General features: G+C 33.8%; 1 protein-coding gene and 1 pseudogene across 1 annotated transcript; one reads left to right on the forward strand and one right to left on the reverse strand.

Moving 5' to 3' along the window:
• The first annotated feature begins 9,550 nt into the window (after positions 1 to 9,550).
• Positions 9,551 to 11,462, forward strand: LOC147400955 (cytochrome P450 86B1 pseudogene; annotated as a pseudogene).
• An 8,255-nt stretch (positions 11,463 to 19,717) lies between these two features.
• LOC147400956 (28 kDa ribonucleoprotein, chloroplastic-like) lies at positions 19,718 to 25,045 on the reverse strand. The gene is made up of 4 exons (XM_086442024.1): positions 24,340 to 25,045; positions 24,163 to 24,264; positions 20,898 to 21,179; positions 19,718 to 20,007 (listed from the first exon to the last, which is right to left on the reverse strand). Exons 1-4 carry the CDS (start codon positions 24,853 to 24,855, stop codon positions 19,942 to 19,944), a joined length of 966 nt encoding a protein of 321 aa, XP_086298150.1. The 5' UTR covers positions 24,856 to 25,045; the 3' UTR covers positions 19,718 to 19,941.
• Positions 25,046 to 26,430: the final 1,385 nt, after the last annotated feature.

A 26,430-nucleotide genomic window follows, 5' to 3' on the forward strand; every position in this document is an offset into this window, starting at 1 on the left:
TAAACCTGATTGTAGGTAGAACTGACTTGGGCTCCATTTTATCAGGACTTAATTTGTATATATACCACCTGTCTCATGTTTCGCATGCTTCTCTCTCACACACATATTGCCATTTTCTAAAGAGCAACCCATGTCTAACCTACCTTTTCACATGGTAAAATAAGCATTTGAAAGTATTTTTTATAAACATGCAAAATTTCTTTTGACGGCATTTTAGGTAGTAAAAAAAAATTGAAGTTTTATTTTTAAACAAAACCCTTTTTCAAAATCAAGCGTCCAAGCCCGTATCCAAATGCTACCAACACATGAATGCAGACAGTTTTGAAAAAGTCATCTCATATCAACTGTCTGTTTAATGGAGAACTGGAATATCTAGTACTGGAGAACTGGATTGAGTTTGACGTTAGAATAGCCATTAAATATCTAATAATGGCATAAGAGTCCTCTTTCTTCTTCCATTGATTACTTTTATCAATGTTGGTTCCTATTGAGTGCACGTTAATCATAAATATTTTAGAGGCAGTTGACATGTCATAATAGGGTCTCAGTAACGTGTGCCTAAATGCATTAATTACACCTTGGGAATAAGCATTTAAGAGTATTTTAGTAATAAAAAAATAAAATTTTCAGGGCACTCTCTCTCTCTCCAGTATCAATATTACCTCTCACCAACTTAACTTAGCCTTCAGTTATTTCATCTTAAAAAGTTAAAAATTAAAAATCAAGCATCCCCAAACTTTATTTTAAAATATTGGTTCAATCTCTAACTCAGTCCAACTCATTGAGTCCAAGACAAATAATGATTCTCTTTGAAACACTTAAAGTCCATGTGGATCTATTTAAGAATTTAATTAACCAATGCACCAAATATACCTAGTCATTAATGGTGCCGGACGTTGAGACATCATAATTTTGGGGTGATTATACACTCCTCAATCGATGCCTTTGTGGGACTTATTTTGTGACGACTGTCACTCTATTACCCTTCTTGGGGCCTCTAATACCATTTAATAAGAACTTAACCAATACATCAACTGCATTGTGCAGTACAAAGTTAAGTTCTTATTATCTCTTAGGAGTATTAACCTTAACAAAAACCGTGCACCAATTAGATTTGAGGCAATTTTGTTCCAGAAACTTGATGGACCTAATTTGCTGAGTTAACTCATCAACCTGCATGGGTCAACTAAAAATCACCTTGCCCATCAAGAATTTAATATATATATATATATTAAAACATTTATAAATTTAATATATATTTAATAGACTCATGAGATGTCAACTTTGAATTTTTCCATGGATACATACAAGTTGTGTTTTAAAACTATGGTACAATTAGCACATGGAATGAGTATTATTGTCGTTCCTATTATATCAATCAATTATTGAGTGCCTTAAGATTGATGGTTTACATCAAATGCGAAAGAAAAAAACAAATTGAATATGATCCAGTGATCCATAGCTTTGATATTGGACGATCAAAGGAGTTCCAAAATTAAATGGGTAGATATTACTACGAGACGATGCAACACTCTCTCAACCTCAACTGTCAAAAAGGTACTCAGGATCAGCTCCCCTTCGTAGCTATATCGCGAGTGTAGCCCAATGTATTACCTAAGTTGACACACCAAACTCTACCCCACCACTCCTTCGTGAGCACAAATTGTATATAATTTTCTTTACAGTGAGTTGACTCAGGTGGTCCAATATTCAAATTTATCAACTCATGGAATTCTAAAATATTTACCAATATAGGCAAAATTGGTATTTCACCAAATTACTATGAGATATTTACGAAAACGTGACCAACTTTTGACAAAATTATGATTTTGGCTCATTGATCATTTTAATTACCAAAACGTGAATGATATCAAAAGTTTTAAAGTGACAATTTTGCAGGTTTCGCTACTTTTAGCGAGATCGTCACTATACAAATCAGAGAGTTTGTCACTTTGAGGGGAAAAACCAACGAGTTTGTTACTTTAAACCTGCAATCTTGTCACTTGAAAAACCTGCAATTTCGCACATTCACATTTTAATAATTAAAATTAACAGATTAGCTAGAATTGTAATTTCATCAAATTCTACTCACAAAATGGTAATTTATCCAATATGAGATATTTATGAAAACGTGACTAACTTTTGACAAAATTACGATTTTGTCTCACCAGTGAATTACCATTTCATAAGCTGAATTTGACAAATTTACGATTCTGGCTCATTGTTCATTTTAATTGCTAAAACGTGAATAGTAACGAACTCAGAGTTTTAAAAGGACTATTTCACAGGTTTAATGTGGCTATCTTGCTAAAAATAGGGAAACCTGCGAAATAGTCACTTTAAAACCTCTAAAATCATTACTGTTCATGTTTTGATTATTAAAATAAACAGTACGCCCAAATCGTAAATTCTTCAAAAGTTGATCAGGTTTTCGTAAATACCGTAATTTTTCCAATTAATGGCGGGGACATTGATATATTTACGAATTGCCTTTTTAATCATTTGAAAGTACAAACTATTTACAAAAAAATGTTTTTTTATACTTATTTTTATGTTTGGGCGACTCATCCAATTTCTATACAGAGCTACTACTGGCACCCCCAACTTTTACTTCTTACACCCCAATTTCTTAAATCATTTATCACATCCCAATTAAATATCAAAACACACTATTCAAACATTACAAAGGTTTGGCTCATATTGTAATCTCAACATTATAACATTCATTCAAACAATTTTTTTTGTAGTTGTTTACAATTATGACTAGGGGATACAAAACCCTAAACCCAAAAAATATTAATCTAGTTAAAAAATAAAAAATGAGAGAGCTTCTATGGAATCCCATCTTTTACTTATGGGATTTTTCCTAAAATGTGCGCAACTTATGTCCAAATTCTGGTTTCAGTACACTGTTAATTTTAATTCCCAAAACATGCATCCCAGGTGAATTCATCACTTTTATAATCAATGAATTCGTTGGTATATCTACGAATTCATAGATATTAAAAGTGACGAACTCACGAGTTTGTAGGTGTAGACATGGGATTTTCAAATATTTTAAAACATCCCTCCACTTTGGGGTGTTTTGGAGTCGCCACCATTCATTTTCGGAAATGGGTGTGAATGGTCACTCGAAGTTGTATTTTTGAAGAACATGTCATTTTGACATTTTTTGATGACTCTCGTAGGATAAGGTGCATGGTCCAACCTTTGATTCAAAGGTAAGGGGGTCCATTTATGGAGTAGGGAAGGTGTTAGGCACCCTACTCCATCCACGTAATGTGGTAACTTCGGATTCGATCTTTTAAAATAAAAGAAAAATAAAATAGAAAAGAGTCGATATGTGCCCTCAAGCATGAGAGGCTTTGATGTTGATTTAATCCATTGAGGGCACCCTTATTGAAAAATGGGCTCTTGAAGGACTCAAATCATTGTGGTGTGTGTAAAAGTGTAGAGAAAGGGGTGAGTAGAGGAGGAGAGTTGAGGGGGGGTGTTCTTTTTGTCAAAACTCACCTTGTCCCAACCTTGATCTTCAAGGATGTACCTCTTTGATGAGTCTTCTTTTTGAATCTCCTTAACTTGTTTTTTTTGCTTGATTTGTTTGAGAGAAGGTTGAGAGTTTTAGAGTTGTGAGATGAGTTGAGAGTTGGGTGTTGAGAGTAGAGTAAGAGTAGAGAGTTGAAAGAGTTTTTAAGAGGTTTTTTTGTCAAATTTTCATTAATTGTTGTAAGGGGAGAATGGAGGGGTTTTTATAGAAGTTGGGGAGTTATTTTATGGGTAAAGTTGGGTGAAATGAAGAAAATGATAGAATGGTTATAAGTTTGAGAAAGAAGTAGGTGTAATTTAGAGGAGATTGGAGGGTATTTAGGGAAGGGGGGGTTAAATGGGTGAGTTTTGACCCAAATGGTTTGGATCCTCCCCAACCCATTTGGGTGGAGTGTTTGGTGAGTGGAGTTTAAGATGGTGGTTGTGATTAAATGGTGTTTGGTTTAAGAGAATAGATGATTTAATGAGGTGGTTGATGATATTTTGGGAGGGTGAGGGAGATGATGCCATGTGTCAAAGTGGGTGAAAATGAAGGGTTGGATGAGTTGATGGGAAATGATGAGTGTTTGATTTGAGAGGATGGGTGTAGGTTTAGCTTGTAGATGTAGGTTTTGTAGGAAATGATGGGGGTAGATTAGGGGGAGATGTAGGTTATAAGTGTTTGATTTGAGAGAATGGATAGGATAGGTTAGGGGAGAGGTGTAGGTTGGAGGTGTGTGTATATGATATTTAGAGAGAAGTTAATGGGATATTTAATTGTTTAGAGAAAGGTGATGGGAGTTGGTGGTTGGATGAGGGAGATGAGATGGGGTGATGACATGTGTCACACCTTGATGATTGTGGTGATTGGTTGTGATGATGGATTGGGTTGAGTTGGGTTTGGGTTGAATGATTTGGGCTTGGGTAGAGTATTTGGTTGGGCTTAGGTTGTTAGTTGAATAGGAATGGATTTGGGTTGAGTTGAATAGGCTTGGATAATGGGTTTGGGCCTATGTTGAATTGAGTTGAGTTGGGTTTAGAAGGATGGTAAAGGATTTCGTCCGTGGGCCACGTGAGAGGCTTTAGGCCGTTTATTGAAAATAAGATGACAAAATACATTGTATTTTTGTAGGTTTGGACCTCGGAACCCATTCCAATTTTGTGATTTTTGGGGCATTTTGCGTCGAGGGCCCAATCAAATTTGGATGTCTACAGTAGGTTATAAAAATGATGAATGCATGTTTTGAGAATTAAAATGAACAATGTACCAAACTCTTTCTTTATTAGCATGAAAGTTAGAAACCCATTTAATCATCCACGGTTGAAGAGCATCCATCAAATCTGAGTAATAAAAACAAGAGAGATTTAACCGACAAACCCTACTGTTGCATTTTTATTACAAAAATTTCCTTGGGCCTCTAACAACTCTATGGGAACCTTACTATATCAAGTCTATTATTCAACAAACCTTACTTTATCATGTTTGTCACGCAAAAAACCTTGAAGTGGTGATCCATGTCACAAAATTGAAATTGAGGTTGTTAATTTGTTACTCAACAAATCTTAGACTGCATCTAACTACATCAATTTTTGGCATCTAAAAACATGATTTAATGCTATAGAGTTATAAAAGAACAAAGTCTAAAAATTTTGAAAAAATAAATTCTAAAACAAGATTAATTTTTACGGTTGATTTTTAGTTTTAAATTTGGGAGTTCGGTAGCCCTCCATTTTCAACATATTCGATCAAGCTCAAAATGTATATATATATATATATATATATATATATATATTTGAATATGAGTTTTTCCATGAAAGATAGAAGGTTATAGTGTTGGATTGCCCATTTGATAATCCATGTAGGCTCTATACATATACATATATATATATGGATCTCTTTCAGCAACAAACATTTTGGCAAAACATTTTTCAAAACATGGGTTATAGGTTTTGGAATGGGCTGATTTTTGGTGAGGATGATCTCTACGGTGAGGAGATCATCCTCATCAAAAATCAGCTCATTCCAAAACTTCTAGCCCCATGTTTACAAGTTGAAAAATTGTGGACCGTCCATTTTTTGTAAACCATTTTTTATGGGTTAGAAGTTTTGGAATGGGCTGATTTTTGGTGATGATGATCTCTACGGGGAGGAGATCATCATCACCAAAAATCAGCCCATTCCAAAACCTGTAACCCATATTTTGAAAAATGTTTTGCCAAAATGTTTGTTGCTGAACATATATAGTAAGTTTATAGTGTTGGATTGAATATGAGTTTTTCCATGAAAGATAGCAGGTTATAGTGTTGGATTGCCCATTTGATAATCCATGTAGGCTCTGCAACCCTTAATAAGATTTGAAATCTTACAAATTTAGCCACGTTGGTCTGATTCATAAAGTAAGGTTTGTCTGAGTAACAAACTTGATAAAATAAGAGAGTTTTTGTAATAAAATTGTAACACATAGGTCTGCCCGATGAATCTTTCTAGAAACAAAGAGTCATGATTTTCTAACTCATCACATCCATATAGGGAGAGTTTAGGGGGGAGGGGAGTTATAAAATCATTATTTTAAAAATAAAAGAGTCGTTGACCCATAAAAGATATTCAAACATACTCAACTGACGCGAGAATATGCACTAAACCATAGTTTGTTTTTTTTTTTTTTTGAGTCGTGATGAATGCACACGGTTTTCTTCGGAATACATAAGAAAAGATCTACGGTTCTATGCCCTTACCACATCAGCCACGTACCAAAAACCATGTGCATTCGTCATTATATATTTTTTTTAGTGTTGATTTTCTAACTGGCGTCTTCAGTCAGTCATTACTTGGCTGATGTGACAGATCTTTTTCTTGGGATACACAACCGCACAACCCATAAAAGATTTTCAGTTGTGTATCCCGAGGAAAGACTTATGGTTCTGTGTCCGTGCCATGTCAGCCGAGTATTGACCGAGTGAAGAATTTCTAGTTAGAATTTTCTTTTTTCCCTTGCGTATAAAGTTTAGTATTATTCAAAACAAAATGGTAAAAAGATTAAAAAAAAAAAGTCTTCCCCATACTTCAATTTAATTTATAGTTTCTACCTATAACTAGTTTTGAAAAAGAACCTTGCTTTAATGACTCGAAATACCATTCAAAGTAACATTGTGTATGCAGAGATCCATCAAATTTCCTCAAAATGTAAAACAATTGTATCTCGAGAGTGATATGGTTTTCTGCACACACAAGTACTCAGGGCTACTTTAAGTATTATTTCATGTCAATATAGCATTTTTATTTTAAAAATTAATATTTATGTAGATACATGATATTTATAGCATTTTCATCAATAAACTTGTCCAAGCCCAACAAAGGAGGATATGGACTGTGACTACGACCATATAATTACTGTTATCTTCTTTTGTAAATCATTTATAACATACTTTTCTTTGGACTATCAATGTTTAATAATGGCAATTTAAAATATTCCTCCACGTTTTGGTAAATATTAGAAATGTCCATTAGTTTTCAAATTGCTCACAACCAAATACTCATTTGACATATGGTACAAATGACATAAGCAACATAGAGAAAATCCCTCTATCCTGCCTACACATCCTCTGCCCACAAATTTTAGTTCTAAGATTTCAAATCTTAAAAAGGTTCGTGAAATCCAAATGGATTATCATATTATAAATCGAATACCACAACCTTCTAGATTTTATTTAAAAACTCATGGTAAAAAAACATTTCGAATAAACAAATTCTTTCGAACTTGATCTAAATTGTTGAAAATAGATTATTGTTGAGTACCCAAATTTAAAATTAAAATTCAACAGTGAAAAATAACTTTGTTTTTTTAAGTTCATAAAATTTCTTCCTCAACAACACTGTTGTATTGGTCATGTTTTTGAATTCCACAACATGATCTAACTAGGAAATTTCATTTTTTCACTATGGGTAGGAGAGAGAAATCTTCTCTCTTATTGTTTACACCATCTGCGCCACATGTCAAACGGATGTTGAGCTATAAGCAAAAAATCACTAACATTGAATCCTTTATCTATTATAATTCCCGAATGAAATATGACTTACAATGGAACTTGCTCAATGTATTCTATATTCTAAAGGTCTTCTTCAATTAGATGTCACTAGTTGATGTTTATCTTATGCTAATTCAATCACGAGTCTTGTAGCATGACTTAACTCAAATTCGATACAAACATGATACTTGTATCCCATATTCTATGATCATGTTTATAGGCCAATACCCACGTTATAAGTCGACATTTATTCTAAAAATATGACTTAAATGCAATGATCATTATCATCAACATCAATTTCCATCATTAAAGATTGAGGGTATAAAGAAAATAGTATAAATTTTTTTTAACTAAGTAAAAATGTTTATGCATGATGCATATAATCTATATAATAAAACACAACAGTGGGACTCACAATGATCACGATTTTGAGGGAGATAACCCCCCACATCAACTTACAATTTTGTGGGGCTAGTTTATTACCTTTACTCTTAACCCCTCTAACTTTACTTTATATACCCTCTTTTAAATTTTAACCATCTTTGTTTTATTTATCTTTTACCCATTTATTCTTAATTTTTTTTTTTTTAATAATATAACTCCAATTTTATTTCTTTTCACTTTTACATCCTCAACTCCAATGATCAAGAAACAACATAACTCTACAATGGTATAAACAAAGAAATAACTCAACAAAATGATCAAGAAAGAAAAAAATATGAGACAATGATTTGTTGACGAGGTTCCCTACAAACTGTTAGGTGTGTCTCGGGCTCATAGAGCAATTTCACTATGAAGAACCTATGAAGAGAATACAATTGATCTTCTCCGCTATTAGTTGCCCTATCTACCATTGGTAACTCTTACCCCTCCTCTAGATGGAAGAGGTATATTTATAAATTTACAACATTGTCTCTTAATATCTTTCAAAGCTTTTTGGTATTCATAACAACATTTTAAATTTGAAACAACAATCTCTTAAATTCTCCAAAGAGTGTTACAATTTTTTGAAAAATATATTTTGAATATTCTTTGGAGAGCCTCTTCAATGTTGAATGAGTAGTTGCATGTGATGATGATAACACAAAAGGTTCCACATGGATGGTGGATAACGTATGCAAGTTTTTAGCTCCCACAATACTCACAAAAAATCAGCCCATTCCGAAACTTCTAATCCCATCAAAAGTGGTTTACAAACTAACAATAAAAATTGACAGTCTACGATTCTTCAACTTGTAAACTAGGATTAGAAGTTTCAAAATGGGCTGATTTTTTTGGAATTGGATCCGATTGGGTCTAAGGTGTTGTGATCCAACAAGGCCTCAAGTGTCATGGATGGTGTGGAGGGATAAATTCTCTGACCTATAAAGTAACACCACATGTCACTAAGGAACAATAGAATTCAGTGAGAGCATTCTTCCGACTGTAAGTAAGCAGTCGCTCGGTTGTTCATCGAGAATGTGAGGCTCGGATAAAGGTCGGGAGTACGGAATTCCGTAAAAGGAAAAGGGCTTTAATCCTTGGGATTTCGGGATTTGAACGATTGAATTAAAAGGGATTCTTGGAAATAGGATCCCACACGATTCTTATCCCAAAATAGAGGAGATATGGTTGGAAAAGTGCAAAATAGAAATTCTTACTCTACAAAATAGAGGAGGATCCCTATATCTAACGTACGCAATTTTTCTAGATTGAAACTCTATCAAAATTTCATTGGAATTGACTTAGGCATCGGAGGCTCTATAGAACAAGGAACAGGGACGATCTCGAGGAGTTGCAAGTCACACTATGTGAAAAAAGGGGTGAATTTGACATCAAGGTCCGTCGATTTTTGCCCTTTTTTCACGTAGTGTTTAAAAGAGTCACATCGAATTTACCCCTTTTTAACGTAGTGTCATCTGATTGGGAGATCTCGAGGTACTCCAAAAATCACCCCTACAGCTGGCAAACTAGACCTTATACAACTACTACAATCCTTATATACTTGAAGGAATAAAATGTCACTGCTCTTACGACCTAACTAATTCATCCTTCCTTCTGCCAGAAAAAAAAATATTAATCACTCTGCAACAGTTGATCAAGAAAAAAAATGGCAGAAAAGCTTCTGGTCGTATTCGTGGACAAAGTTGTAACTCACATAAAGCTTTCTGATGTAGTTTTGGCATTGATTGGTCTCTTCATCTTAAGTTCTGTGGTTCAAAGACTCACAAATAAAGGTCCCATGTTATGGCCAGTAATGGGGGCCATACCTACCGTGCTCTATCACTCCAATGATATGTACAATTGGGGCACCGAAGCTTTGATCAGATGTGGAGGAACTCTTTCTTTTAGAGGGATTTGGATGACTGGTGTGTATGGGATCATGACTCTCGATCCTTCCAACATTGAGTACATGCTCAAGACGAAGTTCATAAGCTTCCCCAAAGGAAAATTCTATAGAGAGAGGTTCTTCGATTTACTCGGTAACGGTATTTTTAATGTTGATGGTGAATTATGGAAAGAGCAACGACATGCCATGATATTGGAGATGCATTCGAGAAAGTTTGTCGAGTATTCCGTTAAGACCATACAAGACTTGGTGCACCAAAAGTTGTTGAAGTTGTTAGCTAAGTTCGTGAAGTCCGATGAGAGTGTCGATCTTCAAGATTTGCTTCTTCGATTAGCATTCGATAATATTTGCACCGCTGCATTAGGTGTCGATCCCGGGTGTTCGGCTGTTGATCTACCTGATGTTCCTTTTGCTAAGGCCTTTGAAATGGCTAATGAGGTGACATGGTTTAGGTTTCTAGTACCAACATTTATATGGAAGCCAATGAAGTTCTTTGGTGTTGGATCGGAGAAGAAGCTCAAGGATGCAGTCCTGACTGTTCATGAATTTGCGGAGAAGACTGTGATCAGTAGGAGGAGCGAATTCCGCAAATTGGGTTCTTTGGGTGATAGGTGTGATCTATTATCAAGATTAATGGTGGTCGAAGACCCAATTGAGGATCAAGGCAAAAAGTATCGATTTTGTGATAAATTTCTTAAAGATTTCTGCATAAGTTTCATCTTAGCAGGACGAGACACAAGTTCTGTGGCATTATCATGGTTCTTCTGGCTCATATACAAAAACCCACTAGTCGAAAATAGAATTATCGATGAGATTAAGGAAATTATCACCAACCGGAAGTCTAAAGGGGAAGATCTTGACGATCACACTGTTTTCACCTTTGATGAACTAAAGAAGATGGTGTATCTTCAAGCCGCATTATCAGAATCCTTGAGGCTTTATCCATCGGTTCCTATCGACATGAAAGAGGTTCAACATGACGACATGTTACCCGACGGGACCTTTGTTAAAAAGGGTGCTAAGGTATTCTACTCCATATACGCAATGGGTCGAATTGAGATGATATGGGGGAAGGATTGTAAGGAGTTTAAGCCAGAGAGGTGGATCAAACATGGAGAATTAATAAGAGAGAGTGAGTTCAAGTACGTGGTGTTCAATGCAGGACCAAGGTCGTGTGTTGGGAAGAAGTTTGCTTACATTCAGATGAAGATGGTAGCTGCTTCAATTCTGTGGAGGTATTCAGTTGAGGTTGTTGAAGGCCACATTGTTGCTCCAAAGCTTACAACTACATTATACATGAAGAATGGTTTATTGGTAAGGTTTAAGCCTAGATCAAGTCCATAATAGTAGCATTTGTTCCTAGTAGAAATATTATAAGTTAAAATAAAAAATTTGTGTGCATGAAGCGATATGTTGTGTGGCATTACATCTAAAGCCCATGAAGGGTAAATTTGTAAGATTTGCTTAATATATCTAGGTGTTGCTAGTTTTATATTTTTATTTTCTCTCTCTTCTTTATCTTGGGTGGTCGAGAGGTTTGTTGAATTCTCTATTATAAATAAATATTAATTTATAAATTTAATGTTGTTTCATATTCTAATTTATTTTATGGAATTAGGACTAGTAAGGTTCTTGTTCCTTAATAGAAGTGGTGTCTACCCGACACATTTTGATTGGAGTTTAAAATACATTTGAATTCTAATAAAATTGTTTTTTATATGGCACACAATCCAATGTGTTTAATCTTCAATTACAATAAGCCACATAGACATCATACATTGTTATAGGAACGGGACACCTTCACGAATGGTCTCTATTACAAGGCATTGATGATGACGATGATACTAGAAAATTGTTTGTATTTAGTGTGTTTCTCACGGAGACACCTCATTGATTCTCATCTTTGGAGCTCATCAAATCTGAGCACTTATTATCATAGTAACAAAATTCAAATTCGATTACTATTGATGAGGGGTTAGTTCGGTTAATTTGTATAAATTCATAAATATTTCGTAAGAAATTCGGGAAAATTTCGGAGATTTATATAAATAACATTTTTCAGTATTTTTTAAATTACGTGCATTTTTCATATAGACAACAAATTAAAAAATATATCATAATAATAAGTTTTTATTTAGAAGTTTTAAGTATGAACTTTTGAATGGATCATCTTAATAATTTGAATTTGTATACTTTATAGAGTAAGGGATAATTATGGAAAAAAAGTTGAGTGAGAAACATTAAGAAAGAAAATATTTTTTGGGTAAGAGGACATTGAGAAAGAAATGAGGGGTATTAACAAATAAAGGTGAAGGTGAGGGGGCATTAAGAAATAATCAATTTTATAGGGTGATAAGAACATTAAGAAATATATGTTTTTTCACAGTTTTAAGATACCGTACCAAAACTGACGCTGCATTAATACATTTAGAATTGGCAAAGGTGGCGAATCACCTATTTAATGGGAGATTTAACGATCTACACTATTAATCGCCGATTAATTAAGGAAATCTGCGTATCTTACCGAACAAAACCGAAAATTTGGTGAATTTTGTATTCGGTGTTGGGTAGAACACATGGCATTGAATCGCACGAATAATGTGTTTGATGAGCCCACCTGTATTTAGGTAGTTGGTCCCTAAAAATTTATTACCTTGTGAAGTAATGAGGCAAGTGCAACCACATGGGGACATGTACTAACAAATTTATTATATTTCTACCATGTTTTGATAGAAAAAACAATGGAGAGAACAAAAGAGATAAATGAGTTTCTCTCGATTTCTCTTATTTGGATTATTAAGTGGAGAGAGAAGAAAAAGGAAAAAAAAAGGTGAGTTTTCCTTCTTTTTAAAGGTTTAGAAAAAAAAATTTAAAATATTTTATAATTTCAACTCTGTCCCAAGATATCTTTTTAAGATATTTTAAAATTTCAAAGTATCCCAATTTTTTCTTGTCGATTCAAATATGATAGAGAGAAATTGAGTTACTCTTTATTAGTACTTTTTCCTTCATTTACAAGGTAGGACTTCAGTGGAAGTAAAAGATGAAGGAACTTTAAGGATAGAATAATTAAGGGTTTTCTATGTGTGGTTAAGGAGAGGTTGAAAACAATAGAGATTGAAGAGCTTATTGCAGGATAGTTTGTTTGTAGAAAAAATTCAAAGATTTTTTTGCTAGAATAAATGTTAGGGCATTTAAGTCATATTCGTTAATCTCATAGAGTAAACTAGGGTGAAAAATGAATATTCAAATGTATCCTCTAAATGTTGAGATACCCCTGTTTACAAATTGTTGATATATTCTCTTGATCTCAAAAAACCTTTGATTTTTCAACACAAAATTTGTTCGTCTTCAAATTCTAAATTTTTTTTTTTTTTTTAATCTTTGACCAAAAGATTCTCTCTCCTTCAATTTATTTTTTTAAGAGATATAATAAGGGTTTGCTACAGTAAGTTGAAATGATGATGGACTATAGAGAAGGTTGAGTTAGTTTTAGGCTAAACAAATATAACCCCAAAGTTGAAGAGATTTACGATGATGGATTTTGGGGTAAAAAAAAAAATTGATTGAAGGTTTGACACTTATTAGCAATCTCCCGTTTAATTCTTGAAAAATTCATGAATTTTTTATTTATTTTTCAATGATAGTATTATTTTCTGGATTATTGAACTATTCTGAATAATCACGGATTCTAAGTTTGAAAATAATACAACATAATTTTTATGAATTTTTATAAAACTTGGTTGGAAAAAAAAAATATACTATAACTTGTTATATATTGCAAAGTGTAAACTTGTAATTTGTGACGTGTAATACTATCATGTTTCAAAATTTTGGAAGAATCCACATTTTTATGTGATAAATGTCCCTTTTATCTTAAAAAAAAAATTAATGACACGACCCTTTATCTTTATTTGAGATTACACCTTAATTTTCCTAAGAATTTTGATAACATGATGTAATTTGTGGCTAACACACCTCACTTGACGTTATTTTCTTTCTCCTGCCCATTGTGAAATAAAGAAAACTTTATGATCTCATCACCTTTTAACATTAAAAACATGATCTAATAGAATACAATTGTAGAAAACAAAATTATATGAACTTTAAAAAATTATTTTTCACTGTTAAATTTTATTTTTAAATTTGGGTGCTCATTGGCCGTCCATTTTTAACACCTTGAATCACACTTGAAAACAATAATTTTTTAATATTTTTATTTTGAATATGAATATTTTCATAAACTCTAAAAGGCTGTGTTGTTAGATTGTAAATGTGATAATCAATGTGGGCCCAATGACCCTTTTTAAGATTTGAAATCTGAAAAATTAAATATGTGGGCAACGGGCAAGAGAGAGAATCTCTCAATTACAAATGTCATTCGTGCCACATATCCAACATTTGTTGGATTGTGAGCAAACATGTCAAGTGCATGCGCCAAAACCGCATAATATTATCTACACTCTTTTTCAAATTGATGATTTTTCCCTTGACTTTGGCCTTCTTTCAAAAACTAATGGAACAATTACCTTAATGTCCTCATTATCACACCATATTACCATCACCTTTACCATAACCATTAACATCACCAATTTCATCATCACCATCACTATCATATGGCCGAATTTTTTGTTTTTGAATTGTTGAAATGAAACGGATATTATACTTATGAAACATATGCCATGTCTTTTTCATTTATCGAATTTTTGGCCGAATTTTAAATCAGCTTTTTGCAATTCAAAATCGAATAGAATTCAGATTTTTCACAAATCAAATTTTTGTTGTATTTTGAATTGCTAATAACAAAGGGTTTGACTAGGGAATTTAGGTCATTTTATGATAATCTTAAAAAAAGGCGGGTATATCTAAATCACCTAAAATAATTCTTTCAAAATTCTAATGTACTTTAGGAGATTTGCTATGGATTCTAATCCCCAGGAAATATAAAAATCAAAAGCAAAACGACCTTTTTCCTCGATAAGGACCCAAAACCAATAATCAGAAAATTGGGCCCTCATGATATGTCGGGAGAATGATGTTCAATGTTATACATATGATGTTTAGTGCTTGTGGCCCAAAATTTTTGTCAATGCCATTTACAGGATCTAGAGGAGTCTTTGGGATCAAATAAGATACCAAATTTGAGGAGAGCGTTTGGAGGTCCTAGAGACAGCCAAATATTGTGCCAAACATTTTTTAATATATGGGTTAGAAGTTTTGGATTGGGCGGATTTTTTGTGAGTATGATCTTTATGGTTAGGGGATTATCCTCAACAAAAATTCAGCCCATTCTTAAACCTCAAACCCCAATTTACAAGTTAGATTGTCAATTTTTATTGTTAACTTGTAAATCACTTTTGATAGGTTAGAAGTTTCGGAATGGACTGATTTTTTGTGGGGATAATCTCCTTACCATAGAGATCATCTTCACACAAAAATCAACTCATTCCGAAACTTATGGTCCATATATTAGAAATTGTTTGGCTCTCTTTAGAACCTCCGATCGCTTCACCAAACTTGAATATATATATATATATATGGGTCGGGTTCAATAGACAAAATTCTAAGAGGTTCAATATGACGACGTGTTACCCGATGGGACCTTCGTTATAAAGGGTGCTAATCTACTCTACTCCATATATATATATGGGCCGGGTTTAATAGACAAAATTCAAAGAGGTTCAACATGACAACTTGTTACCCGATGGGACCTTCGTTAAAAAGGGTGCTAAGGTACTCTGCTCCATATATGCGATGGGTCGAATTGAGACGATATGGGGGAAGGATCGTAGGGAGTTTAAGCCAGAAAGGTGGATCAAACATGGAGAATTAATAAGAGAGAGTGAGTTCAAGTATGTGGTGTTCAATGCACGACCAAGGTCATGTGTTGGGAAGAAGTTTGCTTACATTCAGATGAAGATGGTAGCTGCTTAAATTCTGTGGAGGTATTCAGTTAAGGTTGTTGAAGGCCACATTGTTGCACCAAAGCTTACAACTACACTATACATGAAGAATGGTTTATTGGTAAGGTTTAAGCCTAGATCAAGTCCATAATAGTAGCATTAATGAAATTAAACCCATGAGGTAATTAATAGATTATTCCTAGTAGAAATATTAAAAGTTAATTTGTGTTCATTAAGTAATATACATGTTGTGTGGTATTGCATCTAAAACCCACGAAGGTTAAATTTGTAAGATTTGCTTAAGATATATATCTCAAGGAGTTGCTGTTTTTGTAAGAGAATAAGATGGATGATATTATGATATTTGAGATATATTGTATCTTTGTCGATGTATCTCATAATAAAAGGAAGCTTAAGGTTGTGATTGAGAATAAAATATTTAGCAATATTTATTCTAATGCTCTATATTAGGAATTATAGATTATTGGTATATCTATATTAGGTTAGTTTCTATATCCTGGTTGATGTAATATCTAAAAATACCCTAGAAGGGTTTTTGTAATATTCATCCAAATATTCTCAATAAATTAGTTCTCTCTCTCTCTCTCTCTCTCTCTCTCTCTCTGGTGGTTGAGGGACTTGTTGAACTCTGTATTGTAGATAAATATTAATTTATAAATTTAATGTTGTTTCATCTTCTAATTTATTTTAGAGTGTTGATTTGTGAACTCAACCTGACAGGGGGACTCAAAAAACTCACTGGCATGGCATGGGCAAAGAATTGTAGAGTATATCCCTTGGGATACACAATTGACCTGATTGACCTGCCATCTGCAATTGTGTAGCCTGAGTGAAAGAATCTACGGACACATCAGTGAGTTTTATGAGTCCAACTGTCAAGTTGAGCTCAAAAATCATTAGTCTTTATTTTATGGAATTAGGATCAAGTAAGGTTCTTGTTCCTAATAGAAACAATGTCTGCATGTCAAATTTTGATTGGAATTTAAAATAAATTGGGTTCTAACAATATTGTTTGGTATGTCGTAAATTATTTGAAATCAATTTTATGGGTGGTTACACGGTGCAAATGATTTGCATTGGAAAAATTTTGCTTGCATTATCTAAATTCCTAAGAAATTTCAACAAATGATTTGCAATATAAAAAAATTCGCAAAATTATTCAACTCCAACATATGCATAACAAAATTACTAAAATATCTATTATAAATAATCAAATTACAAAAATACCTCCAATACCTGTTATTGTAATATATACCTAAATTCAAGGACAGTGCTAGTAAGGAGTTAGTGGGCGCAATTGTCCCACGGAACTTTTCTATCATTTTCTTCGACTTCTAACTAAAAACCTAAATAGTTTATCCCTACTAAAAAAATCATGGTTCCGCAAACCTACATAAATTTATGAAAATACCCCTCATCAAAGAAAATTTTAAATTACAAAAATCATATCACAAAAATAAATCTCATCAAAGATATATTTATTTCATACAAAAATTACAAAAGTACCCCTCATCATTGTTTTTACAAAAGTATCCCTCATCATGAGGGTATTTTTATAAATTCATATACACATGTTATTGTCACCAGTACTGATAGTATTTTTGTAATTTGAATCTTCTTTTAATGATATATATTTTTCAGTATTTTTGTAATTTGAATAGTTTTTTTATATGATAGATAATTTTATAATTGCAATATGTAGGTATTCGAATATTTCTATAAATTAATATGTATTTAAATGTTGCAAGTACTGAGAGTACTTTTGTAGTTTAAATCCTTTTTTTAATGAGAATGAGAGCAAATAAGTTAAAGTTATTTCCACGATAAATCACTGGATTTCGCAAGAGATTTCAGGATGGCTACCAAGCAATAGTAAATTTTCATTAAAAAAGAAAAAAAAAGAACACATTTGCACTGCAAATGATTTAAGGTGTACCAAGCAGAGCAAATACTATATGCTCCACTACTTGCCTAACTCATCTCAATTCCTTTGGTTTGCAGTCTTGTGTCGACATCCCATCCATAACAACACCTAGTCTTGGATGAGTTTTCCGATACAGTTGAGTCATCTCGTTCAACATGAGAAAAATGAACCATGATTTTAAATCTCACCCAATACATTCGACTTGTCTCTCCATCTTGTTGAGTGGTCTTGGTCAATAATATTAATTGAAAACAAATTGGACTACTTGGACCTCTAATGTTTTTCGGCTCTCAATCATTTAAGTCCTGTGGTGCCATATGGAAATTTTTTGGCTCTCCATTATTTCAGTCCTGCCAGACCCGGTTGGTTCAGTTCCATACTCGTTCGAATTGGTTAGAGCCCTATTGGATCAGGTCGGATCTTTGCTGGATCAAGTAGGGTTTCATCTGCATTTCTTTCCACTAGCTTTTGATTGAGGTGAAACTTTCATAAAACTTTTTTGCCCCATTAATTTTTTTTTTCCCTCTAATTTCCATTTCTGACATCTGTGCTTATGATAATAAGTAGGTGTTAAAGGGGGGAAAAAACTCTTGTAAATCAAAACTAAATGGATATTTTCATTGGACTAGAAGCATGTATCAGTAAAAAAAAATTGAGTAATTGGTCTATCAAACATGGGCAAATTTATCGCACTGTAATGGATTATGAATGATTATAATAGGATGCCATTACCAACTCACAACAAAAAAAGAAAAATTACTACCATTAACTCATACAAAAATTTTAAACAAAAACCAATTGATCTGTAGCCGTGCTCCCTTGAAAAAGGGAAGAGGCTGTTTGATAACGCTTTTGAACTGCGCTTTTAAGTCATTTTTGCTTCTCAACCACAATTAGGTGACGCGTTTTGCGTTTGATAAAAAATCCAACAAAAAATTTGGCTTTTGAACTACGGTTACGTGTCACATAAGTTGGAGCTTTTCCAATTTGCGTTTGCGGGAGAAGCGAAGGGCGAATTTTAAATTAAAGTAAAATGATCTTTATACTCTAATACTAATTAGCAAAAGATAACAAACATCCCACAATCAAAATAAATCCATCTTCCCTATAGTAAACTCAAGCTCAAACCTTACCACCATTGTAACTAGGAGAAACCTTGCTTGCCATTGTTGCCGTTCAAACATCGAACGACAAAGAACACGAGGATGATCGTGAATCATTCAAAGGTGATTCAAAATATGATTTTTTTTTTTCAATTTTGAATTAAATGACGAAAAACTACCCATCTTGTTCAATCTGATTTCTTTCAATTTGGGATTCTTATTTACTTTGACTGTGTGTCTAATAAAGTTATGATTTGGTTGTAATGACTTCACGATTTGGATTTAATGGTTTGGGTGTTAATGGCTTCACAATTTTGGGTTTAAAGTTTTGGGGATTTAATGGTTTGGCTGTAATGGCTTTTACAATTCCGGTGTCAACAACTTTTATTGTAATAGATTCACAATTAATGACTTTCACTGTAATAAATTCACGATTTACGATAATCGATTTCTTGTATTTTTGACCATTTTTTTTTATGAACTTTATAGCAAACAGACAATGTACTATATATATTTGATTAATATTTCTTTGATAGAATCGAAATTAAACTTAATTTAATGTTCAATTCATATTAACTTGTTTAGTATATTGAATTTAAATATGTGGATGCCATGTAGTACATGTTTTTGTTGTTCATGTACATGTACATGTTTATTCATTAAATGGATTTTGATGGTGATCATTGTTAGATGGATGCTGATAATGAAAAGGACCAGAAATAAATTTATAATTTTTATAATTTTTTAATATAAATTTATTTCATATATATATAATGTAATTATATATTTATTAGGGTATTTTGGACATTTTTTGTGCATTCTAGGTGCATTATTAACATTAAGAGTATTTTCGTCATTGTACCAGAATACAGTAGAATCCAGCAACTCTATTAAACAATAATTACTAAATTTTGGTAAACAATACAACATTTTTACAAAACTCTATCAAACAAGCTTTTCAGTGTTCTAATTTTTTACAGTTGTTTCTGACAACTGTTTTTAGTCGCAAAATCTGACAGCAAGAGTTGACAGCGTTATCAAACAGGACCGAACTTATCAGACTTGCAAGAGATTCAAAGAAAAATGCTCTTGATGATTCATCTCTTGGAATTAAAAAGAGCTTCGTCGCGGTCTCTCCTCAGCAACATTTACTCTGATTGCCCTCCCATCCAAACTCTGCACAGTTAATAACACATGTCCATTCATGATGTTTGCTTACCAATGGGATAATTATCTACAATAGTGATCCTCCTTTTTTTTTTTTTCTTTTTAATAAGTAAAAACTTCATTAAAATCCAAGAATGAAACAAAGGGCACTCAAGAGTGGAGAACTATGAATATAAAAGGGTCTAGGGCCTTAATTGGGGTATGACACACCTGAGAGTGGAGAAAAATATACACTCGACACTCCCCCTCACCCAAAAGGGTGTAAAAAATCAAACCAAGACCTATATGAACCTAACGCTTTGATATCATGTTAACCAACCAATAACTCCAAAAGACCGATATGTTGGAGAGGGGGATAATTATGAATATAAGAGGGTCCCAAGACTTAACTGGGGTATGACACACCCGAGAGTGGAGGAAAATATACACTCAACAAGAACTACATCCTACAGAGAATACAAACCATTTCCCATCAAACTAGAAAATCCTCTTAAAACATATATATATATATTATTCCTCGAACAACTTGCCCCAGAAATACAAAAGATCCATCGAGAACAGTGATCTTGGAAATGTAAAAGAGGCAGAATAGAAAAGATCACCGGGATTTAATAATATTTGCACATATCATATTTGAGGTTGTTCACCAAATGGAGTCCAGGTTTTGGCACTTCTAAGAACAGAGTTGAACAAATGTTCAGATCACATGTTTCTACGGGGTCTAAAAGAATGGAACCAATTAGAAGGTCAAGATAAACTTGTCAGAGTTACCTTTGGCTTTAGATATAAGGTGAATCCAAATCCCCAAGTGTAACAAGGAAACATATAGACTCCATTCTGCTCAGGGTACATAGATTCATCTAATAATGGAAGAGAAGCAATACATCTTAGTATCTTACCTGTCCATCCAGAGCAGCGATGGCATCATCCAATTCAGTCTGTGAGGACATTGTTACAAAGCCGAACCCACGTGAAGATCCAGTCTCCCGATCACAAATAACCCTGGCATCAACAACCTTACCGTGTTCACTGAACACCTGCTCAAGGCGAGCATCATCTACTTGCCATGGCAGGTTCCCGACATAGATTCTGAAAGAAGCCTCAAACATTCGAGGGGGACGCTCTGGTCGGGACCCTCTTGGAGCTGCCTTGTTTACTGTCAAGCGTCTGCCATTTACATCCTGTTTCAAACATAGAGATAACTTAACGAAGTTGACAAAAGCATAAAAGTTCCTTCCAGTGTATGGTAAGTGATAATTTGAGTTATACAAGTGTACACAAAAGATAGACATGGCTTAGGCATAACACCGTAAGAAGAAGTGAATATGATGGTAACAAAAAAATCTAGGGATGCCCCGTCCTAATAATCGTACCATACAATTCCTGAGTGGCATAATGGGTTTAACCAAAAATGATATTCCCCTAAACAGGCAATAAGTTGAAATCGAGGTATCTATCGAAAAAAAATTTAAAAAAAAAAAAAAAGAGTTGAAATTCCCTTTGAAGCATGCCATGAAACAAAGGTGAAAACATACAGTTCCCTTTGAAAGCTTTATCCCCCCAACTAATGTATTAGTAGCAATTCACTCATATGACTTTTCCAAACTTGTACAAATTTTGGCTAATTGAGGATATGATATTGGGATTTGGAAATTAGAATAAAAACGAGGGAAATCAGCCCCAATAGAAGCATATGGGTAATTTGTAGCTTTAATATGTGTTTGGGTAGGTGAGTTTGAACCGAATTTCACTAACCGATAGCAAAACTAACCCAAGTCCCCTTACAACAAATATAGTAGGGTTAAGTGCACATTGCCCAAATGAAACCATCATCTATAATTTTATAATAAACCTAAACATCATAGATATTAAAGAAGTATAAAAGAGAAATTATTAATCTAAGTCTGGAAATAAAATGACAGGTACCAGATAAAGAATGTTGGCTCCTCCAAGATGATGTTAAACATGGAATATTTTTATTAAATACAACTCGCCGACCGAAGAATTCAATGTTCAAATGCAAATTGACGGTCTTAGAGCTTGGTTCTCTTTACTCAGTTTACGAGTTCAATACAGTACCAAGCTGCCAATCTTCTTCTCCATCTTATGTACTATCCCAACTACTAGGTTCGGTTCCATGAATCATCTTTTTCCATTTAACTCTATCTTGGATCATATCTACAGTCAATGCATGGGTCTTCACATACTTTCTTCTTTTCTTTTATTTTCTTTGTGTTTTTTTGGCTAATGATAATCTGATGCTCTTTAGCATCTGAAAAAAGAGCGTCAGATTATCACGACTCTTTTTTTCTGTTCTTTTTTTTTGTGGGTGGGTGGGTGGGTGGGGGTTAGACCAATAGCTCAGTTGGTTTCATACATTGCAAAGCAACTTTGAGGTCTATTTTGTTTTTGTTTTTTTTATACATATAATTCAGATTTGCTGAAGGCAGTGTTTTTTATCCCAGGTCTGTAGATTACCACTGACAAACTTCATCAAACCATCCACGTCACTCTTGTCATTCCTTTCCCCATTTTAAAGCCTTCAGCCTTGCACCAAAGTACTCCTCACAAGTGTTGTTATTATTCACTTTTAAAAACATTAGCTCAATCCAGGAGTATGTAGTTAACTTTGGTATATTGATTGAGTAGGATATGATGAACTCAAGTTTAATCTTTGTTCTCAGAAATTTGTAGAAACTTAGATAGACATCCACTTCCAATATTTTTAAACCTACGTGACAAAGACAGAAACATGTGCATTGGTGTCCAATTCTCATGCAAAGTATGCAACAAATTGACCAATTCATGCCAAGTGTACAACATAAATGGAGTGAAGTTAAATAAGCTGATTTACAAGTCCAATTCTCATGTGAATTGTTGTGGAGTTCTGTTCTCTCTGTAAAGCTAATGGCGAGACAGTTAACCATCTTCTCCTCCATTGTGGGGTGGCTCACTCTTGTTGGTCCTATTTTCTCTTTGCTCAATCTTTTGTGGTGTGCTCCTTGTTCAATGTTTACTTGATTGTCAGAGATCCACTGACTTTGTTGGCAAGGAGAGAATCTTTTGGAACTTTATTCCCTCAGCTATCTGTAGGGTTTTGTGGAAAGAAAGGAATGGGCGAATTTTCAAAGAAAATGAGCACTCCTTGCAGGAGATCATCTTCAATTTTGTGGTGTTCTTGTTCTGCTGGTGCAAACAGTTTCAGGAGTTCAGGGGATACCAGTTCGAAGATTTTTTGTTTAATTGGGAGCTTGTTAGTAGAGAGTGATTTCTCTTCGGGTGGTGGTGGTGCCGTTTTCTTTGTCCTTTGTCTTTCTTTCGTCGGTTTTGTTTGCCTTTTGTCTTTTCTTTCCACTTGGATGTTTGTTCTCCTGTTTTTTGTTTTTCAGTGGACTTCTTGTCCTCCTTGAATAAAATTTTGGCTATCAAAAAAAAATCTCATGTGAATTGTCAAATGGATTGACCCTCTTATGCCATATGTTGAGAGATATATTCTATAAAATACTTTAGTACATATCAACCATACAACATAGAAAGAGTGAAGTCTTTGATAATCTATGTACATTAAAATGACACAAATGTGTATATAAATACTAGTTTAAAATAAGATTTATTTGGTCAAACGTGTCAACATGTGTCTTGCACGTGAGTACAACAAGATGTACATAGCAAATTCTTTGAAGATGGAATGTCAGTAGTATTGGTTGTATAAGAAGCTCAGTTAGACTACCTTCTATTCATGTTTGTAGAACAAAAATTGATGTTAAATTAAATGGCCAACCTACTATTATTGGACCTTTGGACCAAGATGTGAAGACCCAACAGGGTTTTTTATTAAGGGACCCAAAAGGGTTTAGATTTGAAATATAGTTGAAGAAACATTGAGAACCTAACAAATTACCAAACCAAACTGAGAAAGGTTCAACAAAACAAACATGAAACATAAACCTTAAAGATCTAAGCTTATTTAATACATTTAGCAGAAAATTATCTCCCACAAAGTGTCTAAATACATAAATAATCTCATCGAAAAGCATAAAAAGATATCTAAACAGAAAGAAATACCAGTTCCAGAGAAATATTATTTTCAAATTCAAAATTTCTCAAACATTTGCATCAAATATAAACTTGACCAATAACCAATTGAACAAAAACAAAGCTTACATAACGATGGAACGTCTCCACAGCTTTCTCAGCCTCTTCAACACAACTCATTGTGACAAACCCAAAACCACGACTTTCATCAGTCCCCTTTTTGTAAATTACCTAAAAATAAAACAAGTCCACATCCATAAAATCTCAAATTCACGTAAAATTAAACAAAAGTAGGGAAATTTATACCTCGGCGACCTCAACAATTCCAACTTGATCGAAGAGCTGAGCCAAGTTCTCACTATCCATGTCATATGGTATATTACCCACAAATAGTTTGGCCTCTTCTGGCGGCTCTGGATAAGAATCTTCACCGCTCTCTTCTACAAAGCCATCACCACCACTATCTTCAACAGCAATGGCACCAGTCTCTTCAACATCAATGGCGCCACTCTCTTCAGTCTTCTCACCTTCTTGATTTTCCCATTTAAACCCATCTTCTATGACCTCTTTTTTCTCCTCTTGTTGAGCCCAATCAGATGTGGACGCAACCAAAGCCATTAAATTCGATGAAGAATTCTTGTTTTTGATAGAAATCCGTGAAGGAAAAGAAGAAGAGGGAGAGATCTGAAGGAGTTTTATGGGTTTTGAAGGGAGAGAAAGAAAGGGGCATGAGGTTTTGGTGAAGAGGGTTGGTAAAGAGGTTAGACATCCATCCGCCATGGATAAAGGCTTGAAGAGAGGTGTAGTGGTTGCAGAAGACATGGCGGGATGTAGCAGAGAGAGAGAGAGGATAAGGGAGAGAAACGTGAGAGTGGGTTTTGAGGAGTGAGTTTCTTCGACTTCGTTGATTGTTCAGAAGAGCTGCGGACGGTCCAAAAATGGCCAAATGATGTTAGGTTGAGATTTGTTATTGCATCTTAATATCTGAGGAGGAAAATTTTGTTGTTTCTCAAGGCCTACCTAAGAACCCTAGATAACCTACAATGGGCCACCAATAACATCTGATTGTTGTTTCTTAAGTATAGAACTGCTATTGGCACCCTAACTTGTATTTAGTACACCCCAATTTCTTAAAATGTTTAATTGAGATTTATCCTTTGAATAAATATCTCCGAGATTTGTGTTACCATAATACTCATAAATCTCAACCATTTCGTTTCTATGTTTAAAAGGTTGAAATCATGTGTTTTTTTCATGAGTCGTTCTTAGAAGTCAACCGATCCCAACCACCTAATAAAATATTAAAACATGCCATTTGAGTAGAGAGTTGTTATTGGCACACTAACTTTTACTTATTAATTTCCAATTTCTTAAAATATTTACCACATCCTAATTGAAGTTTAAAACACACCACTCGAAGTGGTACAAAGTTTGGTATTATAACATATTCAAACAATTTCTAATTGTTTACAATTATGATTAGACTCATATAAAATCCTAAATCTAGAGAATATATATATATATAGAGAGAGAGAGAGAGAGTTTTATTGGCACCCCAATTTTTTCTTATTCTTAATTATGGATTTATTTATTTTTTAATTAGAGTGTAATAAGTACAAGTTAGGTTGCCAATAGTAGCTCTCAAATAAAAATTAGAGCTAGAGAGAGATAATGTATCACTTCATAAAAGAGCTAAATGGATTGATAGTGAAATGGAGGTGTATAAATCAGGTGGTTAGGTTGATAATGAAACAGAGAAAAACTGTCACCATAATTTTTTTTCCCCACTTGTTTGAAGATGAAGGAGTGCAACTATTTTTGTTTTCTAATACAATCATATTAGTGGAGTGCAAGGAGATATTTAAAGTGATAGAGTAAAATTGGTATTAGGCAATATGTAACTTGTCAATCCCTGAACTAACTAATTGTATGGGCTGTGATGATAAATTGTCTAAGAGAGAGACAGAAATTGTTGCATTTTAATGGTGTCAACAGGTTCGTGGTTACGGACTACGGACTTGGGCCTTGGTTAGGTGATCAACATTGTGTTAAAAGTCTTAGGTTTGATTCGTAAGATGGGCTTGATCAGGTGTGATGTTTACTCCAGTCCATCTCAGGAGTCAGGCCCAAGATTAGATCTTTGAGGAAAAACTGATCATAGGGTAAGCCATTGTTGATAAATCTTTTCTTCAGAAATTTAATTTTACTAATAATACTTTTGATAAAATGAATTTTCTTAAGAAATATTTGTTGGTGTTTGACTCACCTTGTCTCATCTGATATTATGAAAATATTTTACAATTTATACAATAATAACACACTTTGTGACTGATCATCTGCAAATCCATCCTACAATAATAAAAAATAATAATAATTTTAAACTGATTTAAATGATTG

Source organism: Akebia trifoliata, chromosome 5 (assembly GCF_017979445.1).
Source record: "Akebia trifoliata isolate Shusen 1 chromosome 5, ASM1797944v1, whole genome shotgun sequence".
Taxonomy (NCBI): domain Eukaryota; kingdom Viridiplantae; phylum Streptophyta; class Magnoliopsida; order Ranunculales; family Lardizabalaceae; genus Akebia; species Akebia trifoliata.

What these genes read in the sequence shown, in the direction of transcription:
- LOC147400956 (XM_086442024.1), bottom strand. Translation starts at nt 24,855, where the DNA reads ATGTCTTCTGCAACCACTACACCTCTCTTCAAGCCTTTATCCATGGCG. An exon ending in GAATTGTTGAGGTCGCCGAG is followed by an intron (nt 24,265 to 24,339) that starts GTATAAATTTCC and finishes TTTTATTTTTAG; the next exon opens with GTAATTTACAAAAAGGGGAC. An exon ending in TCGCTGCTCTGGATGGACAG is followed by an intron (nt 20,008 to 20,897) that starts GTAAGATACTAA and finishes TTAACTGTGCAG; the next exon opens with AGTTTGGATGGGAGGGCAAT.